The sequence below is a fragment of the Pimephales promelas genome, chromosome 18, assembly GCF_988280905.1.
Source record: "Pimephales promelas chromosome 18, fPimPro1.hap1.1, whole genome shotgun sequence".
In the NCBI taxonomy this organism is placed as follows: domain Eukaryota; kingdom Metazoa; phylum Chordata; class Actinopteri; order Cypriniformes; family Leuciscidae; genus Pimephales; species Pimephales promelas.
Window position 1 is genome coordinate 21,731,636 of NC_142786.1, and position 23,144 is coordinate 21,754,779.

At 37.8% G+C, this 23,144-nt stretch overlaps 3 protein-coding genes across 15 annotated transcripts in view; 2 read left to right on the forward strand and 1 right to left on the reverse strand.

The window, feature by feature from the left end:
- The first annotated feature begins 590 nt into the window (after positions 1 to 590).
- jtb (jumping translocation breakpoint) lies at positions 591 to 6,991 on the forward strand. 4 transcript variants are annotated; one of them, XM_089123115.1, is made up of 6 exons: positions 591 to 792; positions 1,536 to 1,713; positions 1,796 to 1,836; positions 1,938 to 2,029; positions 4,212 to 4,291; positions 5,648 to 6,991. In XM_089123115.1, the coding sequence occupies exons 2-6, from the start codon at positions 1,610 to 1,612 to the stop codon at positions 5,802 to 5,804; spliced, it is 474 nt and encodes a 157-aa protein (XP_088979241.1). In that variant the 5' UTR covers positions 591 to 792; positions 1,536 to 1,609; the 3' UTR covers positions 5,805 to 6,991. The 4 variants fall into 4 exon arrangements, with proteins under 4 accessions (XP_088979241.1, XP_088979240.1, XP_088979239.1 ...); XM_089123114.1 differs by having other exon boundaries at positions 592 to 792; positions 4,215 to 4,291; XM_089123113.1 differs by lacking the exon at positions 591 to 792 and adding an exon at positions 858 to 878.
- On the reverse strand, positions 6,823 to 8,174 carry LOC120485120 (cocaine- and amphetamine-regulated transcript protein). The gene is made up of 3 exons (XM_039680656.2): positions 7,950 to 8,174; positions 7,762 to 7,875; positions 6,823 to 7,172 (listed from the first exon to the last, which is right to left on the reverse strand). Exons 1-3 carry the CDS (start codon positions 8,079 to 8,081, stop codon positions 7,065 to 7,067), a joined length of 354 nt encoding a protein of 117 aa, XP_039536590.2. The 5' UTR covers positions 8,082 to 8,174; the 3' UTR covers positions 6,823 to 7,064.
- A 1,367-nt stretch (positions 8,175 to 9,541) lies between these two features.
- trioa (trio Rho guanine nucleotide exchange factor a) overlaps positions 9,542 to 23,144 on the forward strand; it is a 130,671-nt gene continuing 117,068 nt past the window's right edge. For all 10 annotated transcript variants that reach the window (XM_089123116.1, XM_089123120.1, XM_089123117.1 and 7 more), the window contains exon 1: positions 9,542 to 9,854. In XM_089123116.1, the coding sequence (XP_088979242.1) occupies positions 9,785 to 9,854 (70 nt within the window). In that variant the 5' untranslated portion in view covers positions 9,542 to 9,784. The remainder of the gene's footprint in view (positions 9,855 to 23,144) is intronic.

Below are 23,144 nucleotides of genomic sequence, written 5' to 3' on the forward strand. Positions count from 1 at the left end.
TGTGATCAAAGCTGAATTTTCACCATCATTACTCCAGTCTTCAGTGTCACATGATTCTTCAGAAATCATACTAATATGATGATTTGCTACTCAAAAAACTATTCTGATTATTATCAAGAAGATATTTGTGCTGCTAAATATTTTGTGGAAGCCGGGATACATTTTTTTCGGGATTATTTAATTAACACAATGTTCAAAAGAACTGCATTTATTAGAAATATAACTTTACTGCAACAATATAAAAGTCTTTGCATTAATCGAATTAAGACTGCACTTATATATGGTAAGATAACAATTATAACTATTATTAAAACAATGAATGGGGTCTAATGATTACTCGTACACAAATCTGCATTAGGGTTTGAATGTGTGTGTCAGTCAAAACTGATAGCCTACACAGTGTCCATTTAAAAAAGTATATGGGCTCTTTAAAAACGTAGAACTGTCTAAATATAAAACTAAGTGGCTTATAAGACAATATAAGAGCAGTGTTCAAGAATAAGACAAAAAAGAATGACATAAATATTTATTTATTTATTTGTGGAAATTGAGCGCCGCTCCACTAGAGGGCGATACACTTTAATCTGATTTGAAACACAAGTCTCGTGTGACGTAATCCTCTCTGTTTCACCAGGCAGGCCCTCATCTAGAGGTCTCAGTAAATAAAGCTATTAATACGGTGTATTCAGAACTAATAGTCGTGTGTATGTGAATATACCGTGATCGATGAGTGTCAAATGTTTCAGAGATTCTCTCACGGAGAGACGGACGCTCGGGTTATGATGATGTCGGGTGAGGAACTGCGCGTGCCCTGATGATGATGATGATGTGGACTGTGTTTGGTTGGAGCTTTAACACACTTTCTGTTTACGAAACTCGTGAGCTCATCAGCGATCCTACTTCTGTCTGTGTGTGTGTTAATCGGTTTATCCCTGATGAATGTTAGAGAAGTCAAGTCATTTGTTAAGCGGCGGAAGTTGTTCTTTCTCCGTGTTTAGATCAAACACTGAGTTTATATTTTGTTAACGGTTGGAACTTGGAATTTTTCAGCGATAAGACAAAACCCGGTAAGGTGATGTAAATAATGATATGATTGATAAACATTGTTTACTTTAATAATTTAAAAAATAGATAAGTAAGTTCGCTTTAGACTAGTTTGCTAACGTTACCTTTTGTTAGCTAACGTTACCTGTAGTGTAACGATAGTTACCAATTGTTTATGTTTCCCTGAAGTTTCACGGGTTTAACTTGCATAACTTAGTTGTGTAAGTTTGCTTGACAAACACCATAGTAACCTCCTCAAGGTTTTTAGTTGTTCTACTAACACTGCATCAGCGATTTACTAGTTTATATTACTGTTTTGTTGTTGTTGAACACGTAACTTCAATTTATTGATTCATCACGTGATAGTCCAGGTCATTATGATTGTCAATCCTCAAAATGCCTGTCAGTGTGTCTTCATCACAGTCTATGGTATATCAGTGTTTCATGGCGTTCAGCTTCATCGTTTTTTTTTTTCACGTGTGTCTCTTTAGATACTTCCTCTGAGGAAAAGAATTTTTGAGTTATGAACCGCCAGTGAACATCCGTTGTGCTGCTTTATAAACGCATGTGCGCCAGAGTGATGGAGAGTGACTGTAGGATCCCCATGTCCTGTCTGAGACCCCGGATCCTGGCCCTGCATGCGCTATTCTGGGGTTTAGTGTCTCTCAGGTAAGAAATTGATTCTCTCCTAATGCAAAACATAACCTTTGATGATGTTTACTCATTGCACTTTTCCACTTTTTTTTTCTAGAGTGTTTGGAGCAGCTCTTCTTAGCGATGAGAGGGCAGCAGGTACTTACTTTACAGACATCAGGATTTCATCAAAGATTATTGTGCTTGAGCATACCAAGTTCATATATTAATAATCCTCCTTGTGTTTTTTTCTTTTGCAGTTGCAGTGACAAAGGCGATGACAGCACCATGTTGGCAGCTGGAAGAGTTTGTGGTGGCTAAAGAGTGCAGTGCATGCGAAGGTTTCCATTCGGTGAGTTTCTGGGATGTGCGCGCACAAACACAGAAGTTTAGGGTCAGTAAGATTTATTTAATGTTTTTGAAAGCTTATGCTCACCAAGGCTGCATTTAATCGATCAATATAATAGTATTGCTGTGATTATTACAATATGTTTTATTCCTGTGATGCAAGGCAGAATTGATCCTTCTGAGATCATTTTAGTATGCTGAGAGTTGTGCTGATTAAGAACAGCTTTTATATGAAATGGAAATATTTTACAACATTATAAATGCCTTTACTGTCGTTGGAGATCAATTTAATGCTTCCTTGGTGAATAACCATTGTTTTGCTGAATGCTAAAATGCTGACGAAATCCAGTCATAAAAAAGGAATTTACTGTATATTTTCGAGGAATAAATAGAAAGCGGTTTAGTACACTTGAAATCAAATCGCGATGTAGACTAGTGTGTGTGAATATTAAACCACAAAGACATTTTTAAATACTAATCCTGCTTGCCTTGTTCCGTGTGAATGAATGGTGCCGCCGACGAGCAGTTTCATTTATCACGCTGAAAGCACGAGTGATGCTTGTGCTGTTTTTTTTTTTTTGCCTATATGAACTTCCTCTCCAGGCTCTAAATCCACTCTAAGGCTGCATTTACACTGCAGGTCTTGATGCCCAAATCCGATTTTCTGACTATATCTGATTTTTTTTTTGATGACCTGCTTACATCATCTTTTAAAAGTGACCCATATCCGATTTTTCCATTTACACTATACACTGCTGAAACTACCAAATGCAGACATTCTGACTCGGGAAATTAAGGAAAACAGCACGAAATTCAATGGATCCAGATGCGAATAAAATTATCCAGTGTTTTCTTTCCACAATATTTCAAGTCATCAAAACATTGGTCTCGTACGGCGGAGAAAAAAGAGGAGAGGCTCTAGCCACGAGCACTTAAAACGATGCCTCACATCTCGTGAAATGTCTTCAAAAACGTAAATAAACTTTTTTTGTAACAACCCTGCATTTTTGCCTGCACTCTTCACCCCAAACGCTCAAAATACATGAAACCTCCGCATTGCTCCACTGTGTGTATCCTTTCTTCCATCACGCCTATAATCACGCACTTTTTAATGACGTACGACTCGCATTACCGGAGCATATCTGATTTGTCTGCTAACATGGCACAGGCAAATGCACATATCCGATTTATTACCACATATGAATGAGGCCTGAATCCGATCTGAGAAAATCGGAATGCATGCATTTTTTTTCCTGCTTACACATTCACTGGTCATATCCGATCTGTGCCACATGAGAGGAAAAAATCGGATTTGGGTCACTTGAACCATGCAGTGTAAATGAGGCCTGAAAGTCACTTTGTGATCATTTAACCGCTTCATTTGAGAAACGATAATCATGACATAAACAGTAAACACACAGAAACTAAAAGGTCTTTGCGGCAACCTGTCAAAATAAAAGTTTGGTTTAACTTGCAAGAAATATATTACTGTTGTACTGTAGAATTTATATATGTCCTAATGTAATAATACAGTAACAATAATCCACATAAATGATGAATTTTTAAAACAAAACTGAATTTAAGGAATAATCCATGTTTTAATTTTAACAGTAAACTCATTGTGCAACACGTTATTTTAAAAAAACAAATTATGATAGATGATACAATTTGTGTTTAATGGCTTCATTTTATTACCAGCAAAAACACAACACAGAATTAGTGTGGGATTTTTTTTTCATATTATTGAATATTTCATTTTTCATTGTTTTACTTAAATGTTCATAATACATGATTTCAATTAATTAGACATGCTTTTTTATTCATAAAAAGACCCCCCCCCCACACCCCTAGGGGAAACACTGTTCTGTTTATACATGTATGTGTAGATAGATTGTGAATGGGCTTTATGCACAGCTGCACTACTTCTTGAACTTAAGCCAGCTCCTTGTTTCCTGTCTGTCATTATTGGCCAAATTGATTAATTCAGGTGTGCTTGACCTCAGTAGTCATGGCAACAATAATCAAACACACCTGAATTAATCAATTTGGCCAATAATGACAGACAGGAAACAAGGAGCTGGCTTAAGTTCAGGAAGTATAGTGCAGATCATTCCAGAAGTGCATTTTTCATTTGTGAGAATTCATTGAAAAGTTTCCTTTGTTTGCTATGCAAACCCTCTTTTCAGAAGTCAATACCAGCCTGCAGCCAAACAGGGTTTGTGGAAACGATCAACTGCACTAAGTCTAACAGAGAAGAGTACATGAGGTGAGTGGCTCTCTGTCCAGAATATATATCCTGTTCTGGGGTGCGTTTCCCAAAGCCAAGTATAGTCGCAAGTGCTGTCGTTACAAACACACTTCAATGGAACATAGTTGGCTAACAATAACACACTCCAGTTCGGTTAACAATTCCCAGGCTCTGTCTATATATTTTTATGCAAATTCTAAAAAATAATTTATTTCATTTAACAAGTCAGTTGCTTCCCCAATAGCTACAATTTAAATGTTTTGTGCTAAATTGGCCGAAAGTGATGATTTTGTGACCCTGCTTAATTTTCAAATTATATCATGTTGATATTGTGGCTTTATATATGGTCAGACACTTGCATGTGTCATGATGACATTCACCTAAATCAAGCTCAAATGTAGTTACGAGGTTTTTGACCAGTGAATGTCAGACATGTGTTTTATCCGTCATCAGAACATCTGCGTCTGCATTACATTTTCATCATCTTAGAGGTTATAAGGTTTATTGTAGCTATGTGGACGCTCAGTTTTTTCTGACATTCGGCAAAAATGCCACGTTATAAAATATGAAGTGCTTCACACAGACTATATGTGAATAAAAGCCTAAATTAAAGGGATACTCCACTTTTTGGATGGAAATAGGGTCATTTTACAACTCCCCCAGAGTTAAACAGTTTACCGTTTTCGAATCCATTCAGCCGATTTTCTGATACTTAGAAGAATATCAGTAACCACACAGTATCTGGTCTCATTGACTTCCATAGTAGGAAAAATATATAATATGAAAGTCAATGAGACCAGAAACTGTCTGGTTACTGATATTCTTCTAAATATCTGAAAATCAGATGAATGGATTTGAAAATGGTGAAACTCAACTGTTTAAGTCTGGGGGAGTGGTAAAATGAGCCTATTTCCAAAAAAGTGGAGTATCCCTTTAAATCTTTAGAAATAAAGCAGTCGCGTATCTTCAGAAAATTTGGATTTAAACCGCTCAATTCATATGAATTAGTGTTACGATCTCTTTATGATGTTTTTGAAGCGTCAAAGTGGTAGTTGCGTAGCTGTCAATGGAGGGACAGAAATCTCTCAGATTTCATTACAAAGATCAGAATGACATGAGGGTGAGTAATTAATGACATCATTTTAAATTTTGGATGATCTGTCTATCGCTTTCTAAGACGCTCTTATGAGGTTTGAGGATCCAATGGAGTTACGAGGTTTAGTCACAGCTCTTTCCCATACTTTGCATTTGCTAAATATTTGCTTAACCCACAGACAAACATGAAGGGCGACCAATTATTTCTGGATATAATTGGTATTCCAGAAAAAAAATCATACTAATTGAATTCACTTTTTCTCCTTGTTTTCCATTCAGCTGTCGCTCCGCCAAAATGGAGGAGCATATCTTTTGGAAGTTTGAGGCCACAATGCTGGCTCTCACTGTTGTGTTTGCAATAGTCGTGGTCTTAAGGCAACGCTCACTCGACCGCCAAGCCTCAGACAAGGTTCGGAGACAGATAGAATGTATTTAGTTGATTGGACCGTACTACAAGTTAAGGGTGTTATAAACTCTCAGAAACCCAACAGTTCATGGAGACTTCCAGACTTTATCACTGGTTTATTCTTACCGGACGCACAAAGACAAAGCTCTGAACGGACACGGTGGGATCTACTGACATTACTGGTGGATGATGCTTCTCTGCAGGATTGAACTTTAGTGGACTAGATTTGAACATCCATTCAAATCAACAAACAGTATGCAAGACAGGAGTAAGACAGTCCCTATTTTGTAACAGAAGATGTACAGCTCTGCAATTACCTGTTCTTTCAAATGCTGTGAAGGTGGTGCGTGTAGATTGAATACGGGCGTGTGTGTTGCATGTTTTAAATAATCCTGAAGCACATCAAGTATTTTTTGTTAAACTGAGAATGAACTGTACGGTGAAAGTCCTGAAACAAGAAATACGTTTCTTCTCTATGCGTTTGTTAAGAGTTTCGGTGAGTATCAAAGTTTTGTTTTTTGTTCATTTTGGAAAGTGCTACACTTCCTGACTTTCTCCAAACTGACACTCAAACCATTTATTAACATTGACAGGTTTCTTCCAGGAACATAAAGTAGCTTAATTATATGTTCAGTATAAAATTTTATAGAGACTTGTAGGTGCCCTTTATTAAAGTTTTATTTTTTTTTTCTTCATTTATTCTGTTTTACTTCAGTCTTCATGAGTTGAGATATTTTATGTACAATAATGTGAACAAATGTCTTGGTTCTCAAAAAATACCAGCTCTGTATTCAAATTTAATTGATATATGCAAGACTGCATTAGTGTATTTTGAAGCTGCTTGACTTGATGCGATTAAAATGATAAGGTTTAGTCAAATTCTTTATTTGTAAAGTTCTTCATAGTGAAATATCAACATTATGTCAGCTTCTTGTTTTTTGAAGGTGATTGTGCAAAATATTTTGTTCCCATCACTTTACGCTCCTGTTTTTTTGTTTATTTATTATTATGAATAGTCGAACAGAGTAATGTCTTTTTGCTAAGGCTGATTGGTTGTTTTTAAATTCCACAATTTAAAAAGGAAGCCATGTGAATTTCATTAGGCTTTGTTCTGTAGGCAATTCTAACGATCTACCTAAAATGTAAAAGGTGTTTTCATGAAAGATGTGTGACACTTTCTGTCCTTGATGGACAGAGGAATAAATGGGAATAAGGAATTGTTCGTGTGGTCATATTATTCTTTCATGGTGGAATATAATGTATATTGTGATTAAAGTTAAAAAAGAGAGATCACAAACTCCATAAAAAGAAATGAGAGCACTTCGATCCTTTTGGGCAGGTGCAGATGTGGCCATGCTGAGAATATGCCATGGCCGAACAGAACTTTGCTGTGTTGCACTGTGGAAAGAAAGAAAAGGACAAATGGTAAGAGCCACGTTCCTCTCAAATGCACACACGTTTTTTTTTCTGCAAGCTAGAGTTTCTCAACTTGGGTTTAGCAAACCCTGGGATGGAATTGTATAATTTTATAACAAGAATACAAAATGGCTATTAAATCATCACAATGAACCAAAAATATTACTGCACTCCAGACAATGCTGGGGTTTTTTTTAACCCAGAATTGGGTAAAATATGGACAAACCTAGTAATAATTGGTTTATTTTATTTATTTATGTATAATAGGTTTGACAAAACCAATTAATTGGTTAAAAAAAATGCAATTTAAAATTTTAACCCGACTTCAACTTTCACTTTCAACTGTACATTGTTTTTAATTAAATTTTAACCCAAATTTGGGTTGGAATAGCCCAGCATTTTTGAGTGTGTAAATTGCGGGGAAAGTTTTTCAGTTGACCTTTAAAAAAAAAAGAAAGTTGGACGGTCTGTCTTCTTAAATGCTAAATTGTGCATGCTACTTTACTGCAAAATAAACACGACAACATTCGTCCTTGTGACCTTGTCACAATATTCAGATTTAATTAAATACCAGAATTGTAATCCTCCTCCTTTTCAGACGTCTACATACGCCTGGAAGACGGTTGAACTTTTTCTTCAGAATAGGCACGACTTGTCTTTGAAGATATTCTGTGAAATCTCTTGTCTGAAACAAAAAGCACGTTTTACGATTATCTAATAAGCCGAAGTCAAAAAAGCACGCGCAATTTTTCAACTCACCTCTTCAATCGCGTCATCAACGCCCGGTCCAGTCGGCTCGTATTCTGGCGGTCTTGAATCCACGCCGCTGATTTTAGAATAAATGTATATAACACAGTGAATTGCTACGAGAAGTACAGGTAAATTCGTCATTTTTTTTATTTGTATTATAGTCACGTAGGAGCGCTTGCTGTTGTTGCGAGGGATTTGGCACGGGTTTTCACGCCGTACGTGGGATTTAAAGGTTCTAACCTGTTCCTTGATCATATAGACTACATACATAGATGCCTCGTTAGCGGCTGTTTGTATGGGCTCCCATAAGTAAGTTATCCGCCATATTGGAACGGTCAAGGCGAAATCGGGTCCTCTCTCTCGAAAAAAAAAAAACAGATTATCTGAAGACCCAAAGCACATTCAGTTTTATCCAGCAGGGGTCGGTGTGATTCAATAAGTGAAGCCTATAGTGAAAATACAGTACAGTAAATCCACTGACAAACAGAAATATATCCATCTGCCTCTCGTTTACAATTTAATGTAAACGAAAGCCAAAAGATTGGGAGAATTAGGAAAAACAGTATACTTATGTATACTGTATGGCATGCATATCGGGAAACCTTAAAAATGATTACAGGTCTAAAACCTCCAAATCCAGGTCCCAATGTGTATCATAATAATAATAATAATAAAATAATAATTATTGTACGTTGATGGAATTATTACAGTATTGTTGAAGGATTATAATCACTTTTGACATTTCCCTGACACAATTCATTGCAAGGTGTTGTTTCATTCACGTGTAGTTCACAGATAAAGACATTGTGTATTTCACATACATTTCCATTGTAACGTTTCAATAATCCAATCAGGTGTTTATAGGAGTTTAGGAAAGTACTATAGTGGTTTTTGTTGCCATGTGGTGGTCTTATAGAAGAAAATTACATAGGACTAAAATGCCTTTATTGAAAATGAGCCAGAAATTACCTGAAGACAATATGAGGGAAAATAATAATCATCAGCAAACTTTAAAACATACACAGAGGTCAAATGTAAAAAAAAAAAAAAAAAAAAAAAAAAAAAACAGACAATAAATAAAATAAACAAAATACAACAGTACACACACACACACACACACACACACACACACACAGAGAGAGAAATGCAGACACAGACACACATATAGACACACACACACACACACACACACACATAAGATTCTCTCTCTCTCTCTCTCTCTCTCTCTCTCTCACACACACACAAATAAGATACAATATTGTGTAAAATATAATAGTGTAAATGTGGGTGTTTATCCATTTCAACATGTGTGTTCATTCATTTTTGGGTATTCATTCAATGTTACTGTAACAACTTTCAATTTAGTTTTGAGAGAATCAATTCCAAGAAGACATTTTGAACATCAAAACACATTTCTAATGAATATATGATCTATCATGAAGAGTCTTTGAAGTGCCAAGGAAAATTGGATGTTTCGAATTCCATCATATTCTACCAAAAAAAAAAAAAATCATTATGGCCCCCCTGAGGATCCAGTTAAGGTCACTGGAAATGGAAAAGGCTGCTTTTTCTGAAGCAAACTCCCGCCCCCGGTAGTCTTCTCTGACTCCAGTCTAAGCTACACTCGGGAGAGCCGCCGGCCGGCGCTATTAGTAATTTGTGTAATCCAAGATGGAGGAGGTTTTGTGATGTTCCACAGCACTCAGAAGTGATCCTTTCCCGTCCGTGTCAGATCATTCCTCAGACACAGGGGCGGACATCTTTTCTAAACCCCTTTGCCTGTGGGGAAAATAAAGAGCAACTTTAAATTTGGATATTAGTTTTTTGTGTTTTTCGCCACAGCCATGAGCTCGGGGGAAGGGGCCGAGGAGGCGGCTAAAGACGCGGCCGATATAGCGACGTTCTTCAAATCTGGTAAGCCCGAAAGTCGCGAGGCTGCGGGACATTGTTCGGGTGGGGAGGTTGGGTCGCACTGGGCATTTGCAGTCGTTTGTCTACCATATATAATGCATTGAGTGCAACAAATATCTATAATATTGGCTTTGACAACCAGTGTTAGGTTGAAAATGTGGTTTATGACAACCTATATCAGTTGGTTGTGTCGTTAGCTCCAGTCATTTTTGCCCGTTGGTTAAAGATAGCAGCATGATTACAGAAACCACAATCTCATCCTATGGATTTTAACTGCTTTGTCAGTAAAATATCTTTATGTTCAATTTATGTGGGTCAATCGTGCAACATGGGCTTGTGGCTGGAAATATATAACGTAAGGTTGGCTGGAGTGTTGTGCAGGCCACATGAATAAATCAATTCAGTTAGCTATACTCCCAAATACTCAGATTTTACCCACAAAACCCCTTATAGTCTATTATCATCTCCATACTCTTTTATCTTGATTCTGAGGCAGCCATAGGAAATGAAGTCAATAAAAATTTCCAGTCCCAATGATCAATTTCTGAACAGATAAATAAAATGCCATTATTTATAAACACATGACTATTAGTTAGTCAGACAATCAGTAGTTTATGAGCGATCCGACGAATCTGAGAAGCGAAGGTAGTCAGCAATGTAAACAATGACCTGGCGTGGCACTCCAACTCCCTGCTAACTCGCTAGCATGGTGTGATAGATTGAGGTGGTGAAAGAGGTTAAAAATATTAAATACCTCAGCACTTCAAGTCTTGTGGTCGTTATTCACGTAAAAGATAATGACAGACGCGATAGCGGTTACTTCGGCCATATTTAGCTAAAAACAGGATTAATCTGTAACCTGATTAACTCGTGTAGCATTTTGGTTGCTAAATTAGCAAAGCTATTCTAAAAAGATTGATGACACAATTACCTTCTGTCTGTTGGACCAGCTTATGAAATCTCATATTAATTTTAATCAAATATTAGATTGCTTTTATGTTAGTGATGATGTAATGTGGTTTATACAGCGATTAGCAATCTGATGATGATTGTATACAGGCTTGTAAATCAGATATGACACATCTTGTTGTTCATTCTGGTAGCAGGACTTTCATCTGCAAGCCCAGTTAATCATTCACAAGACTCTTTTAATGCCTCTGCATAATGCATTCAGGAAATATTCATTCCAAGACTAGGTCACGAAGTCCTGTACTACTGAATACCACCATCTCAAACCAGCCTAAGCTGGTTTCAAGCTGTTTTTGGACACATTTTAGCTGGTCGTTCTGTTTGACTGGTTAATTTGCTGGTTAAACCAAATGAACACCAGCTTGGCCAGGCTGAGAGACCACCTTATAACAGTTTTTATGATGGGTAACCTCAAGTCTTCAAGACACTAGATGGGTCTAAAAGGATATATTGAGTTGTTTTTAAAGTATTATGATAAGTTACACCAGTTTCAACACAAATGACATTACCCTCTTGAGATACGAGCGTAGTGGTTTTGTTTTGGGTTTGGTACTGAAACCACAATAGGAAGGACTGTATCTTGCAGATTTCACACCGGAAATCTTTGGTTGTTTCAGTAACCTCTCGAGGGTTTTGGTTTTAAACATTTTGCTTGTTTTTAGCATAGCCACTAAGTTACTGTTAAATATTAATAGCCACTTTGCAGCCTCTTGAAATTTGTGTTGTGTTTGCCTATGTAAGTTAGTCCTGTATTATTTAGTTTTTGCACATATCTGTGTACCATCATGTTTGAACATGCATCAGCTCATACATAGACTGTCTCTACCTCCACCTCCTCACCCCTGTACTCACTAAACACTTTGACCTGGTGTTCATCATCTGTCTACATGCCATAGAAATGAATCTTCCTGTCTGCTGTCTGATACACCAATTTATGTTTTCATCATTGACCGTAATAGGAAATGTCATAAGCACCAAATCAGCATGTTAGAATGATTTCTGAAGGATCATGTGACACTGAAGACTGGAGTAATGGCTGCCAGAAATTATTTTCTTTCTGTGAGTCTGAGCAGGTCTTCACAATTTTCACTTGTTCACTTCTGAAGTTATATGATTCGGAAAAGTTCGGCCACACTTTCTATTGACTTCATCAATGGATTTTTGGCGTTCTTAAGGTTTGTCGTCTAATATGTAAGTGTTCCTCATTAAATACAGAAATAACATTCTAGACTAATTTATTTGAAAATCATGAAGACATATACAGTAGACCAATGCACGTTTTTGACAGCTGGCTCTAAAGGTGAAGTGTGTAATTTTTGCAAGCAAGCAAAGCTAACTGTACCATCTTAAACAATTTCAAACCTAATAGACACCTTTAATATCTGTACACATAAACCTCTGTGTCTTTAAGATGAAATATATCTGTAGAAAATTTCATCTTAACAAGGGCACACAGATGGTTTGGTTTTCAGTTGCTTCTAAATCATCTTAAATGTAGAATAAATATTAGTATGTAATTATTGGATGAATCTCACAATTCATTCATGAAAATGTTCTTCTGCAGATTTCTTGACCTAATGTCTTATAGTGGCCACAGCCCAAGCGTATTAACAGGAAATATATATTTATTATTCCCCCCTCAATTATTTAGATTTATTCATCCAAAATGTGCAGAATTCTGTGACATTCCACGTTAAACTGTAAATTAAATTTTTAAAGCTGTATAACTGTATCTGTCTTTGTTTTCTGCTTTGAGGAAATCATAGTTACCCCATATTAAACTGGGTTTAAAGAAGGCATTTTAAAAAAAGACGCCTTTAAGGCCTGTTCACACCGGGACGAATTTCGTGCTTGATATTCGTTGACATTTAACGCCTCATGACTAAACAAAGGGTGCCAATTTGAGTGTGCACACTGACGTTCAAAATGCCACGCGTAAAAGCATCATTTTTTTAAAAGGCCTTGGGTTAGTTTTTTTAGTTTGATACGCCGCGTCAAAAATCTTACCAATAAGGCACTTTTGCTCACGTGTTGGAACTTCTGAAGTTACAGTAAAACACAACTTGGGGGCGCTCAAAAACCAATCGGTCTTGCCGAACACAAACGTAACAGCGAAGAAGATGAATGTAGAGCTACTGGTCTCGTTGGTGTTAGAACATTAAGATATAAAAGAGACCTGTTATGGAGTGATATTGTAGAGCAAATGGGCGCCATGCCGCCATCTAATGTCAGGGAATGAATTTGCATGTTCACTCGGCTCATTTCGTCAGCGAAAATCGCTTGGGTGTGAACACAAAAAACATGTTGAAAAACGCTGGCGAATAACGTGCGCCGATATTCGTCCCGGTGTGTACGGCCCTCTAATGTCCTTCACTCTTAAAAATAAAGGTTCTTTACTGGCACCTTTAACATTCATGGAATCTTTCCATTGCACAAAAGGTTTTTATAGTGGAAGAAGGGTTTGGAATGTTCACTCTAAGAAAATAAAAGGGTTAAAACTGTTTAAAGGTTAGCCAATTCGGCAAACCAAAAATGCTACGGCATCACTGTGAAAACCCTTTTAAAATTCCTGTCTTTTGTTTGTAGAATAGTCCCTCTGATTGTTAAAATCATAGTTTTATGTCCTTTCTCTTTCCTGATTAACTTTTTTTGAACTTCGCATTGTGTGCTAACTTGCTCTTCTGTTGATTTTGATGGTGCCTTTGTCCTTGGCTAATAGGCCCCCTGGTAGGTTTTGGTGGCCTGACAGCTCTTTTTTCTCTCTGTAGCGTTAGATGAATTTTTCTGACACTCAGACGTCATGTGGTTAGCATCGAGGAGTTACATTTTCTGTCGTTGACTGTTACCACCCCAGCTGGATCGTCCTTGCGTTCGTCCCGTTCACCCTAGTCTCTCTCTCTTTCTCCTTTTCTCCTTCTATGTCTCTGTTGTGTCACAGCTATCTATTCCCTCACCCTGTCATCTTTTTTCAGTTTCTTGTTCGGCTCTTCTCTCTGTCTCCATGTGTGGTAGGGAAAGGTCGTATTGACCTACATTCGCTGGGTTAGGAATGGTGCACTCGCTGCCCCCTCTGTCTCCTGGCACAGCGCAAGAAGATCCTACTTATTCAACTGTAGAGAGAGAGACGCCAAGACAGCTTCCGACAGTAAATCACTAAGGCCGATGCGGGATCATCTTGAGAAAATGAGGGACATAGTTAGTGGAAGAGACGGTAGACGAGAAGCAAAAAAGACAGAATAAGGGCCAAATTTGAGGGTGAGGGATAAAATATGTCTAATAGAGAAACTGGGTGTGCTTGTATTTGTGTTATTGCTGAAGAAGTCGACTATTGACATTAGTTCTGTTGGTAACTCTTTAAGGTTTGATTAGTTAACATTGGTTAATGCAGTAGTTCTGGTTTGGCCATGGGACTCATATTTTTCCAAGGTCATTAAGCTGTGACATAATTTTTTAGGAATTTAAAACAAGCTAATTTATTTTTCAAATGTTTAAACCTACACACACAAGTATCGTCCCACTTAACTTACCATACACATAAATTGTATATGACGTATACGCATTGTAACATGATGAATAAACAGTATTATAAGGCAAGGCTTTTAAATAGTTGTCCCTAGTTAGTAGTAGAATTGGTGGTATTTTGGACTAAGGTTACAGAAACTACAGTTACCATGGTATTTACACAATACTCACTTGAACTGTTAATAAAACATGGACACAGTTATTTCTGAATAGAATGATTTTTATATTTAATGTTATAAAATATTTGAATAGTTTCTAGAGTCTCAAAATGTATCATGGTTGGTTTCCACAAAAAAAAAATATTCAGCACAACTGTTTTCTACATTGATAATAATAATGAAAAATGTTTCTTGAGCAGCAAATCAGCATTTTAGATTGATTTCTCAAGGAACATGTGACACTGAAGACTGGAGTAATGGAGTAATCAATCAGCCATTCGACTGCTAAACTGTATAATTTAGGTGTCCCAGGAAATGAATTTCCCACATAGTTTCATTTAAATCATGTGCATATTTGAATGTCTAGAGTGGTGTCGATACAATCAATATATTGTTATTCATTTTCTAATGGTAGTGCATTGATTGTTCCAAGTCCTTGTATCACTGGAATCAATCAGAACCAAATATTCCACAGATCAGTGTAATAATAAGTAGTATATCATGCCATGTGTTTCATTACCGCTGTTTTGCCATTGATATGAGGGCGCATGGCTGTTGCGACCTTTGACTGTATCATTCCCTGTAAGCGTCAGGAATCTTGTACAAAAGGAAAGCATTGTTGTTTGAATACAATAGTGTAGAATCCAACTTCCCTTTTTGAAAACAACTGTGGCGAAGACTTGTTTGTGTATTAACCAGTCCATCAAAAAGCACACCTGAATCCTATTTCTGTTCAAAAAGCCCCCAGACACACGGCCCAGTTCTCTCATTATAATACATATGGGCATTGCCTGAACCATCTTAGACATTAAACGCTTGGAGGCCTGAGTCGATGCCATCCATCCTCAGAATGATCCATTCATATCCTTTCCTTGTTTTGAAATTTGTCTTTACTCTCCTCTTCTTCTCTTTATCCTTATGACAGTGATTACTTAACCACACCCTTCAATTTTTATTGGTTGGCACTCAACGTTCTTCGGCGAGAATCGGCTTGATGTACCTAATGATTTTAGATTACATTATTTCAAATGCAGTTCAACATTGTAAAAAAATCATAAACCACAAGCTTTTTTTTTATCTGGTTATATCGAAACCCTAAATACATTGTGGCTACGTTCACACTGCAGGCTGAAACGACCTAATTCCGATTTTTTCGCCCCTATGCGACCTGTATCTGATTTTTTCAAGACGGTTTGAACGACACAGATCCGATCTTTTCAAATGCGACCCAGGCCACTTGGGTATGTGGTCTAAATCCGATATGAATCCGATCTTTTGAAATGCGACTTCAATCCGACCCGCACGTCATTGCACGCACCTGTAGCTAGCCAATACACGCTAACTCCAACGCGTTTCTGCACTGCTATGGGCCGCGGCAGACGTGTCTCTTCCTCAGTGTTGTGCCTGAACACGTTCAATGAACGATATGCATGAACGCATTCATATACTCTTTTACTGCCTGATGAACATTACTGTGAACACGTTCATTCTGTCAGTTTAACTTCGTACAGTTTTTTCGTTTCGAATTTTTTCAAAAAATCGGAATTGAGCATTAAGCCCTGCAGTGTGAACGTAGCCTGTGAAATGCCACCCAAGTGTCAAGAAGTCGGACAGTGTCTTGAACATTGACAAAAACAGAGAAAAATGTGTAATTGACCCTTTGCAGATGCAGATTAGTGTCCAATTCTCACTATTAACTATCTATTAGCTATGACTTTTGCCTCAATATACTCCTAATTATTGCTTAATAATAGTTGGTAAGGTAGTTAAGTTTAGGTATTCAGAAGGATTAAAGTCCCCGTGAACCGGAAGTTGCAAACGACTTTTCTCCAGTGTTGTGACGTATTTCCGAGAGAAACAGAATACTGAATGAGGCAAAATAGTGGGCGTGGCTTTTTTTTCCCAACTAGCACCTGATTGGATCTAGAAAAATGGGTGTTTCATTCTGAAATGGAGGATGACGCAAGTTTACACACGCTGTCAATCAATGCTCGCTCGGCGCTCGCAAACACACAGCAGCTGTCAGTTTGAGGGGCATGGTTATGGATGTTAAGGAGACACCCAAACCGTAAAGCCTACGTCATCGGGCAAGGTCCTCCAATGCAGAGGGGAGTGGCATTTTCAAAATTTGATTAAAGATTACGAAGCCAAAAATGTTTTTGTGTGGATTGACCTGCATGTATGAATTGTTCACCACAAAACGATCATTTTAGGCAAACAAAGTAAGTATGGTCAATTGTGATTTCATGGGGACTTTAAGGAATGTAGAATATGGTCATGCAGAATAAGGTATTAAAATATGCTTCATAAGAACTAGCCTAATAAACATCCAATATCCTTGTAATATGTGTGCTAATAAGCAACTTTTTAAAAGTGAGATTTGTATCTTAAACTGAAGTGTTACCCAGATTAATTATCATTAGAGATGTTGAAACTGGAGATTCACAGAGTTCCAGATAAAGTCAACAGATGCAGAAGTATCTTGGATTTGCATTTAGTATATGTTTAACTGTAGATAGAAATTTACAGTAGACATAATCCAAATATCCTGCTCTATTTTTCTGACTTTAGATGCAATTTAGGTGATTACATGGAGTTTTATGTGGCACTGCTGCAGTGTTATAAACCTTCCAAACCCACCACAAGTCTTTATATTTGAAGGAGAAACATTATAGAATCAGGGTCAATGGTTATAGGTTTGTTGTGAATTTGGTGGTTCATCAGTGCTTGGAGAACTTGGGATAGCACATCTGCATCACTTTGGGTCCTCTGTAAGGTCTTTTTTGCTTTCGTCACGTTGTCCTAGTTCCTCAGTCAGTCAGCGTCAAGACCCCGAGGATTCATGCCAGTGTCTGGGCTCAGTTTTTCTCTCATCCCATCTCTGCCCATTCTCTTTACTCCATAAAGCCTACACATTCCCTTGTTGCAGCTAGGTTGGTGTATCGTATCACTGAGCGATCTGCGCCTCTCTCCTTCTAGTCTTGTAGTGATCTTCTTCCCTCTGATATGATACTTAATTTGAGAAGATTGTGTACTCCATTTATCTCCTCACATGCAGCTCCTTAGAGATGGGGGTCAGAGAACAATGTGCTCCATCCATCGCTCTCGATCTCTATCTGCCATTTAAGGTGTGTCCTCTCCAAGGAGATCTGAAATCAACGCATTTGACCAAATGATTGTTTTTCCAGTCGAATGTGTTTTCGTCTACCTCTGCAGACTGATCTCATGAAGTAGCGTGTGTATGACACGCCAATTTGTATTTCCATTTTTGGCATGCTATCAAGACGAATAATCGCCTTTCAGCGTGTTTATGAACGCCGTTGACTTTACGTTATATAAATATATGACTTACCTCAACCCCGTCCCTAAACCTAACCGTCACTGGGGTTAATGGCATTTATGACTGTTCCCTTACCATCCTAGATAAAAAAAAGATATGACTTACCTCAACCCCATCCCTAAACTTAACCGTCACTGGGGTTAATGGCATTTATGACTGGAGATTTGACTGCGTGTACAGACACGCGGAATGACGCGGACGTTAATGACGTAGACAAATACACATACACGCGGATACACGCGGATAGCTCAAAATGCGTAGAGATAACACGTCACCTGACTCGAAAGTGGCATATATGTTTACGCATAAGTCATGATGTCATGTTGACCTCTGGAAGTGGTCCAAAGTGGACAAGCTCAAAACGGTTTAGAGTAGGGATGCACCGAATATTCGGCCGCCGAAAATTTTCGGCCGAAAATGGCCCAAAAGTGCATTTTCGGTTTTCGGCCGAAAGACTTTTATCACCGAAACAATACGGCCGAAATGTTGTGATGACGCAAACAGAAACCGCGACGTGCTTGTCTGAAGCAACACGTCTGCGGTGTGGACGTATTTCAGTGTATCTGAACCCGCGATGAGACGGAAACCTTGTTTATCCACCTATAATGCGTGCCGCCATGACCACTCCGGTTCCGAGCGGGTCAAGAGCGGTGCGCGCGCTGTCTGTGGAGACACGCGCTGCGGAGGCAGGCGAAAGTATAAACAAGGCAGCGCGAGTCTCCACAGACAGCGCGCGCACCGCTCTTGACCCGCTCGGAACCGGAGTCGTCGTCATGGCGGCACGCATTGTTTAGAGCAGGAAACAATTAAAAATTATAAATTAGACTCGCGCTGCGGAGGCAGGCGAAAGTAAACAAGGCAGCGCGAGTCTCCACAAACAGCGCGTGCACCGCTCCAAACGGTCGAGGCGTTTATACTTGACGCGCTCTCCGTTTTACTATTCCTTGAAACGACAGAGGACGACTCAAGTAACTGTCCTCTAAACATCAGGAATCGGCGAGAAGAAGACAGATAAATACATGACAATGTTTATTTTTTAGTATTCCACGACCAATACAAAAATAATCATGTAAAACCCAGTAAACCCTGAGATTATTACTTGTGACATTACAAAAAAAATATGTATATGGGAACATGTATAGAACTAAATTAATAATCTCTCAAATATTTTCTACATTCACTAAACATGTTTCATTAAGTTTCATCATTTGTATTAAACTTGGACCATTGTTCATTTAAAATTAAAGGCTTTTTATGCTATCGTATGCTACATTTTTTAAAATGTAACTAATTTAGACCTGCAAACAAGGTGCTAATGTGATGAGAAGTTTGCGGTTGGCTTTGTTTTTGAGAGAACATTTCATTTTAAAACCTTTCTGCAGGCCAGTAGATTATTATTTAGTGTACACATAAGTGGGGTCAAGTTAAACATTTTAGTTTAAATTTTATTTTATACTGTGCATTGTGCTAAATATATATTTGCATAATTTGTAATTGATTTATTCTTTGAAAATGTTATATTAATTTATGCAATTGCAATGCCTTGATTTTTTTTGTAAAGTTTGTACACAGTCATAGCCATAAATGCAATGATACTAATAATTGGCATAATTTCTTTCGGTGTTTCGGTTTTCGGCCTTGGTTTCCTCTTTTTCGGTTTTCGGTTTCGGCCAAGAATTTTCATTTCGGTGCATCCCTAGTTTAGACCTGTTTACACCTGTATTTAGCATCGTCCACCTGTGATCCAATCGATCAAAACGCATCTTAATACCAGGTGTAAATAGGGCCCAATGGCGCTTTTCCACTACATAGTATCGCCTTGGCTCGCCTCGCCTCGCCTCTGTTTGGTTTTCCACTGTGTAAACGTTGTACCTACCTGCTTTAGGGTACTTTTTTTTGTACCACCTCCGGCGAGGTTCTGAGCAAGCTAAAGGGAGCTAAGGCGATACTAAAATGTGACGTGAAAACAATGCCGACTGCTGATTGGTCAGAGAGAATCGTCACCATTCACTGCGTCATCATTGCACGCGCTAGATGGTGTATCCAGAATAACCCTGCCATTTTTAAATAGTTTGGCCAGAGATAGTTTCTAAACTTACTACTGTTATTATGGCAACTCGGAAGAATACGGCGTGGTCAAACGAAGAGGTGCAGACTTTCCTTTGTTTGGTTGGTGAAGGGAGGATCCAGCGAGAGTTTGATTGGGCAACGAGGAATGAAAGGCATTGCTATGACGACCGGGTACTTTTTGTGGCGGTACTGTCTGCAATGGAAAAGCGAGCCAGCTAGTTGAGGCTAGCCAAGGCGAGTCGAGCTGGTACTGGTAATGAAAAAGTGAAGTGTAAGTTGCTACAAGGTGAGGACATTTCTGAGCAAAGGATCATGATGGGCAACATTAGAAGCTGTGGGTTATTTAAAGATGAACTGGAAACTAACATAATGAAGTTAAACCTTTCTCTGTTCAGCTGAACATGGTATTAATTTGTACTCTAAAAAAGGCACACTTGTTTAAACTAGAGGACTGACGATTTGTTGACCTGCATAATAATACCTGCGAGTCTTTCCTCTTCTTCCAGTGCTGTTCTCCTGGGGCTTGTTTTAAAACGATGCTATTATGAGCTCTAATATCACAGCAGACACTTGATCTCAAAGCTCGACCCTCATTTGGGGGATGTTTGTGAGTGCCTGATTGGAGGCATGAATGAATCATGTGGAAGGCCTTCATAAAATCCATAGACTTGAGTATGTGCTCATCATTTAAACATGAGGTGGGTTCCTGTCTTTGAGAGCATGCAGTGTCATGCAGTGTGATTTCCTATGTTCATTTAAACTCTTGTTTAAATTTGGGGTGTCCAAAGCTAGGAACCCATGGCAAAATCTGTGAAATTTCTTTCGCTCTCACAACAGGAATTTACCAAACAACAATGGCCACACCTTGAGAATTTGTCAGGATGATCGACCAGTCGCCCACCAATACTTCCAGTCGCAGAGATCGCTTTAAGAACAATCCAGAGACAAGTCAGCTAAAGTGACTGCAGTATTTCATAAATCCTGATTATTTCTGATCTGGGTTTTTGATCAGCGATGAGGAAGATGATGCTTCATGACATATGAAAAACAATCCTTTTAGAATTTAAAGCTCATCTATGTAGGGGTTTGATTTTCAGATGTCTTGAAGGATCACCTTCTTCGTGGCTGGTAAGGTCAACAGGTAAGACAGAAGATGAAGAATAGTGAGAGAGAAAGGCTGTAATGGAGACTGTCAAAATAGATCAGGGAATGAGAGCAGGGGGATGGGGAGCTCTTCCTTCGCTCTCTCTCTCTTTCTTGCACTCTCTCTGTCTGTGTCCTGGTTTTGTTTGATTGATTCCTACGCGTTTTAGTCTTTAAACAGCTTGGCCTTTCTCACTTATTTGTTGTCTTTTTTTGCTCCTGTAACACAATCACGCTTCACTAGATCAACTCACACCACATGTGTATAATATGGATATGGATTATAATAATGCTTCTGTGTTCTTTAACTGTTCTTTACTTGCAGCTGCTGTTAGTAGTTGTCCAGCTGTTGAGCTGATGTTTCTGGTCACAGGTGTAACTTTGTCTAGAATGATACGTTGTATTTTTCTACAAACTAGTCTACTTTTCTCTCATTCACACACCTCTGGATTGAATCTTTCTGTACTTATTATTTTTATTCAGCAATAATCAAATATGGTGTAAAATATGGACTTCTGTGCCATTTAAAAAAAAAAAAACATAGATAATTATTTTAATAGTCACCATGAAATCAATTGTAATATTGGAACAGTATCAATTATTTATCTGTGCATGTGTACGTATGTATGTGTGTGTGTGTGTGTGTGTGTGTGTATATATATATATATATATATATATATATATATAGTATATTTAAATAAATAAAAAATATTTATTTATTTATAAAATAAATAAATATAAATATATATAATAAATATAATTAATAAATAAAATACATGTATATATGTATATATATATATATATATATATATATATATATGTATATATGTATATATATATATATATATATATATATATATATATATATATATATATATATATTTATATATATATATATATATATATATATATATATATATATATATATATATATATATTTATTTATTTATATTTATTTATTTGCCCTCATCAACTTCCCCCTCCCTCTTGCAGCATCTCTTCTCTGATGATGTGTTTACTGGTGTGAGGGCGGGGCAACCTGTCACTCACTGTCACTCACATCAGATCGACCAATAGCAAACCACAACCAACACAATCATCCAATCAATTCCCCACCCTTGTTTTCAGTTTTACATCACAATAGGGAAGTTAAACTCAACTTTCGTTTCATGCTGACTTGAGAATTAAATATATATATATATATATATATATATATATAAAACATGTTTTCATATAAAAAACGTTTTAAAGCCTTCCCGCCTAATTGACATCTTCCTTTAAAATATGTGCAACTCAATTATTTTCTTTTTTTCTCTCTATTATTATTGCTTAGCTGTGTGATTTATTCTTTCTCAAGGTTAAATGTTCTCCTTTCTCAGTTTTGCAGAGACACCTACATGCAAGTCATTGATTGATTTTCCCGAGAAGAAGTATAAACACTTTAATAACATGACAGCTCTGTTTGTTTGAACAGATCTGAACTGCAACATTGCCTCAACCAGTGGGTGTGAGTTTGGGGTGGGAATATCTGTTTGGCTGATCTGTGAGAAATGGGTGGGGAAACCTGTTCCCAAATTATTTTATCAATATTTTTGCAGTTTTGTTTGGTGCCAATAGTGGTGCAGAAATGACGCACTGCAGCTTTAAGCAGTTTAACCCTTCATACCTTTTGATTTTCACTAGAACACAATGAGCACGTTTACTGATGATAACTCACAAAATACGAGGTCATCATATTATAAGAATGTCCTGTAAGTTTCAGAACTGAAAACGTCCTTGTTAGTCCAATAAAAGCTTTTATTGACACCAGGCTCAGCAAACGACTCGTTTTTCAAATTGGGGAACTACGACGTCAAAGAGGATAAAACACCACCCCTGCAGAAGAAGATCAACGCCTACTTTAACACGTCCGGTTTAGCCCCGCCCACCGATTTGTGCATTACACGCATAGCTAAATAACAGGCCTACCTCGTGATGACCGGATCGAGAGTGAAACTCATTATAATATCTAAAACTGTTATCCACTCACAGCAGTGGTCGTTTACTTCCAAGTCTTCAACGCGGGACGCCCATAAAAACCGAGCGTCTTTG

Excerpts from the sequence above, each read along its gene's own strand:
- LOC120485120 (XM_039680656.2), bottom strand. The coding sequence starts at position 8,081 with ATGACGAATTTACCTGTACTTCTCGTAGCAATTCACTGTGTTATATAC. Across the intron at positions 7,876-7,949 it reads TTGATGACGCGATTGAAGAG|ACAAGAGATTTCACAGAATA; the intron begins GTGAGTTGAAAA and ends TTTTTGTTTCAG. Across the intron at positions 7,173-7,761 it reads GGAGGAGGATTACAATTCTG|TGCAACACAGCAAAGTTCTG; the intron begins GTATTTAATTAA and ends TTCTTTCCACAG.
- jtb (XM_089123115.1), top strand. The coding sequence starts at position 1,610 with ATGTGCGCCAGAGTGATGGAGAGTGACTGTAGGATCCCCATGTCCTGT. Across the intron at positions 1,714-1,795 it reads TGGGGTTTAGTGTCTCTCAG|AGTGTTTGGAGCAGCTCTTC; the intron begins GTAAGAAATTGA and ends TTTTTTTTCTAG. Across the intron at positions 2,030-4,211 it reads CATGCGAAGGTTTCCATTCG|AAGTCAATACCAGCCTGCAG; the intron begins GTGAGTTTCTGG and ends CCCTCTTTTCAG.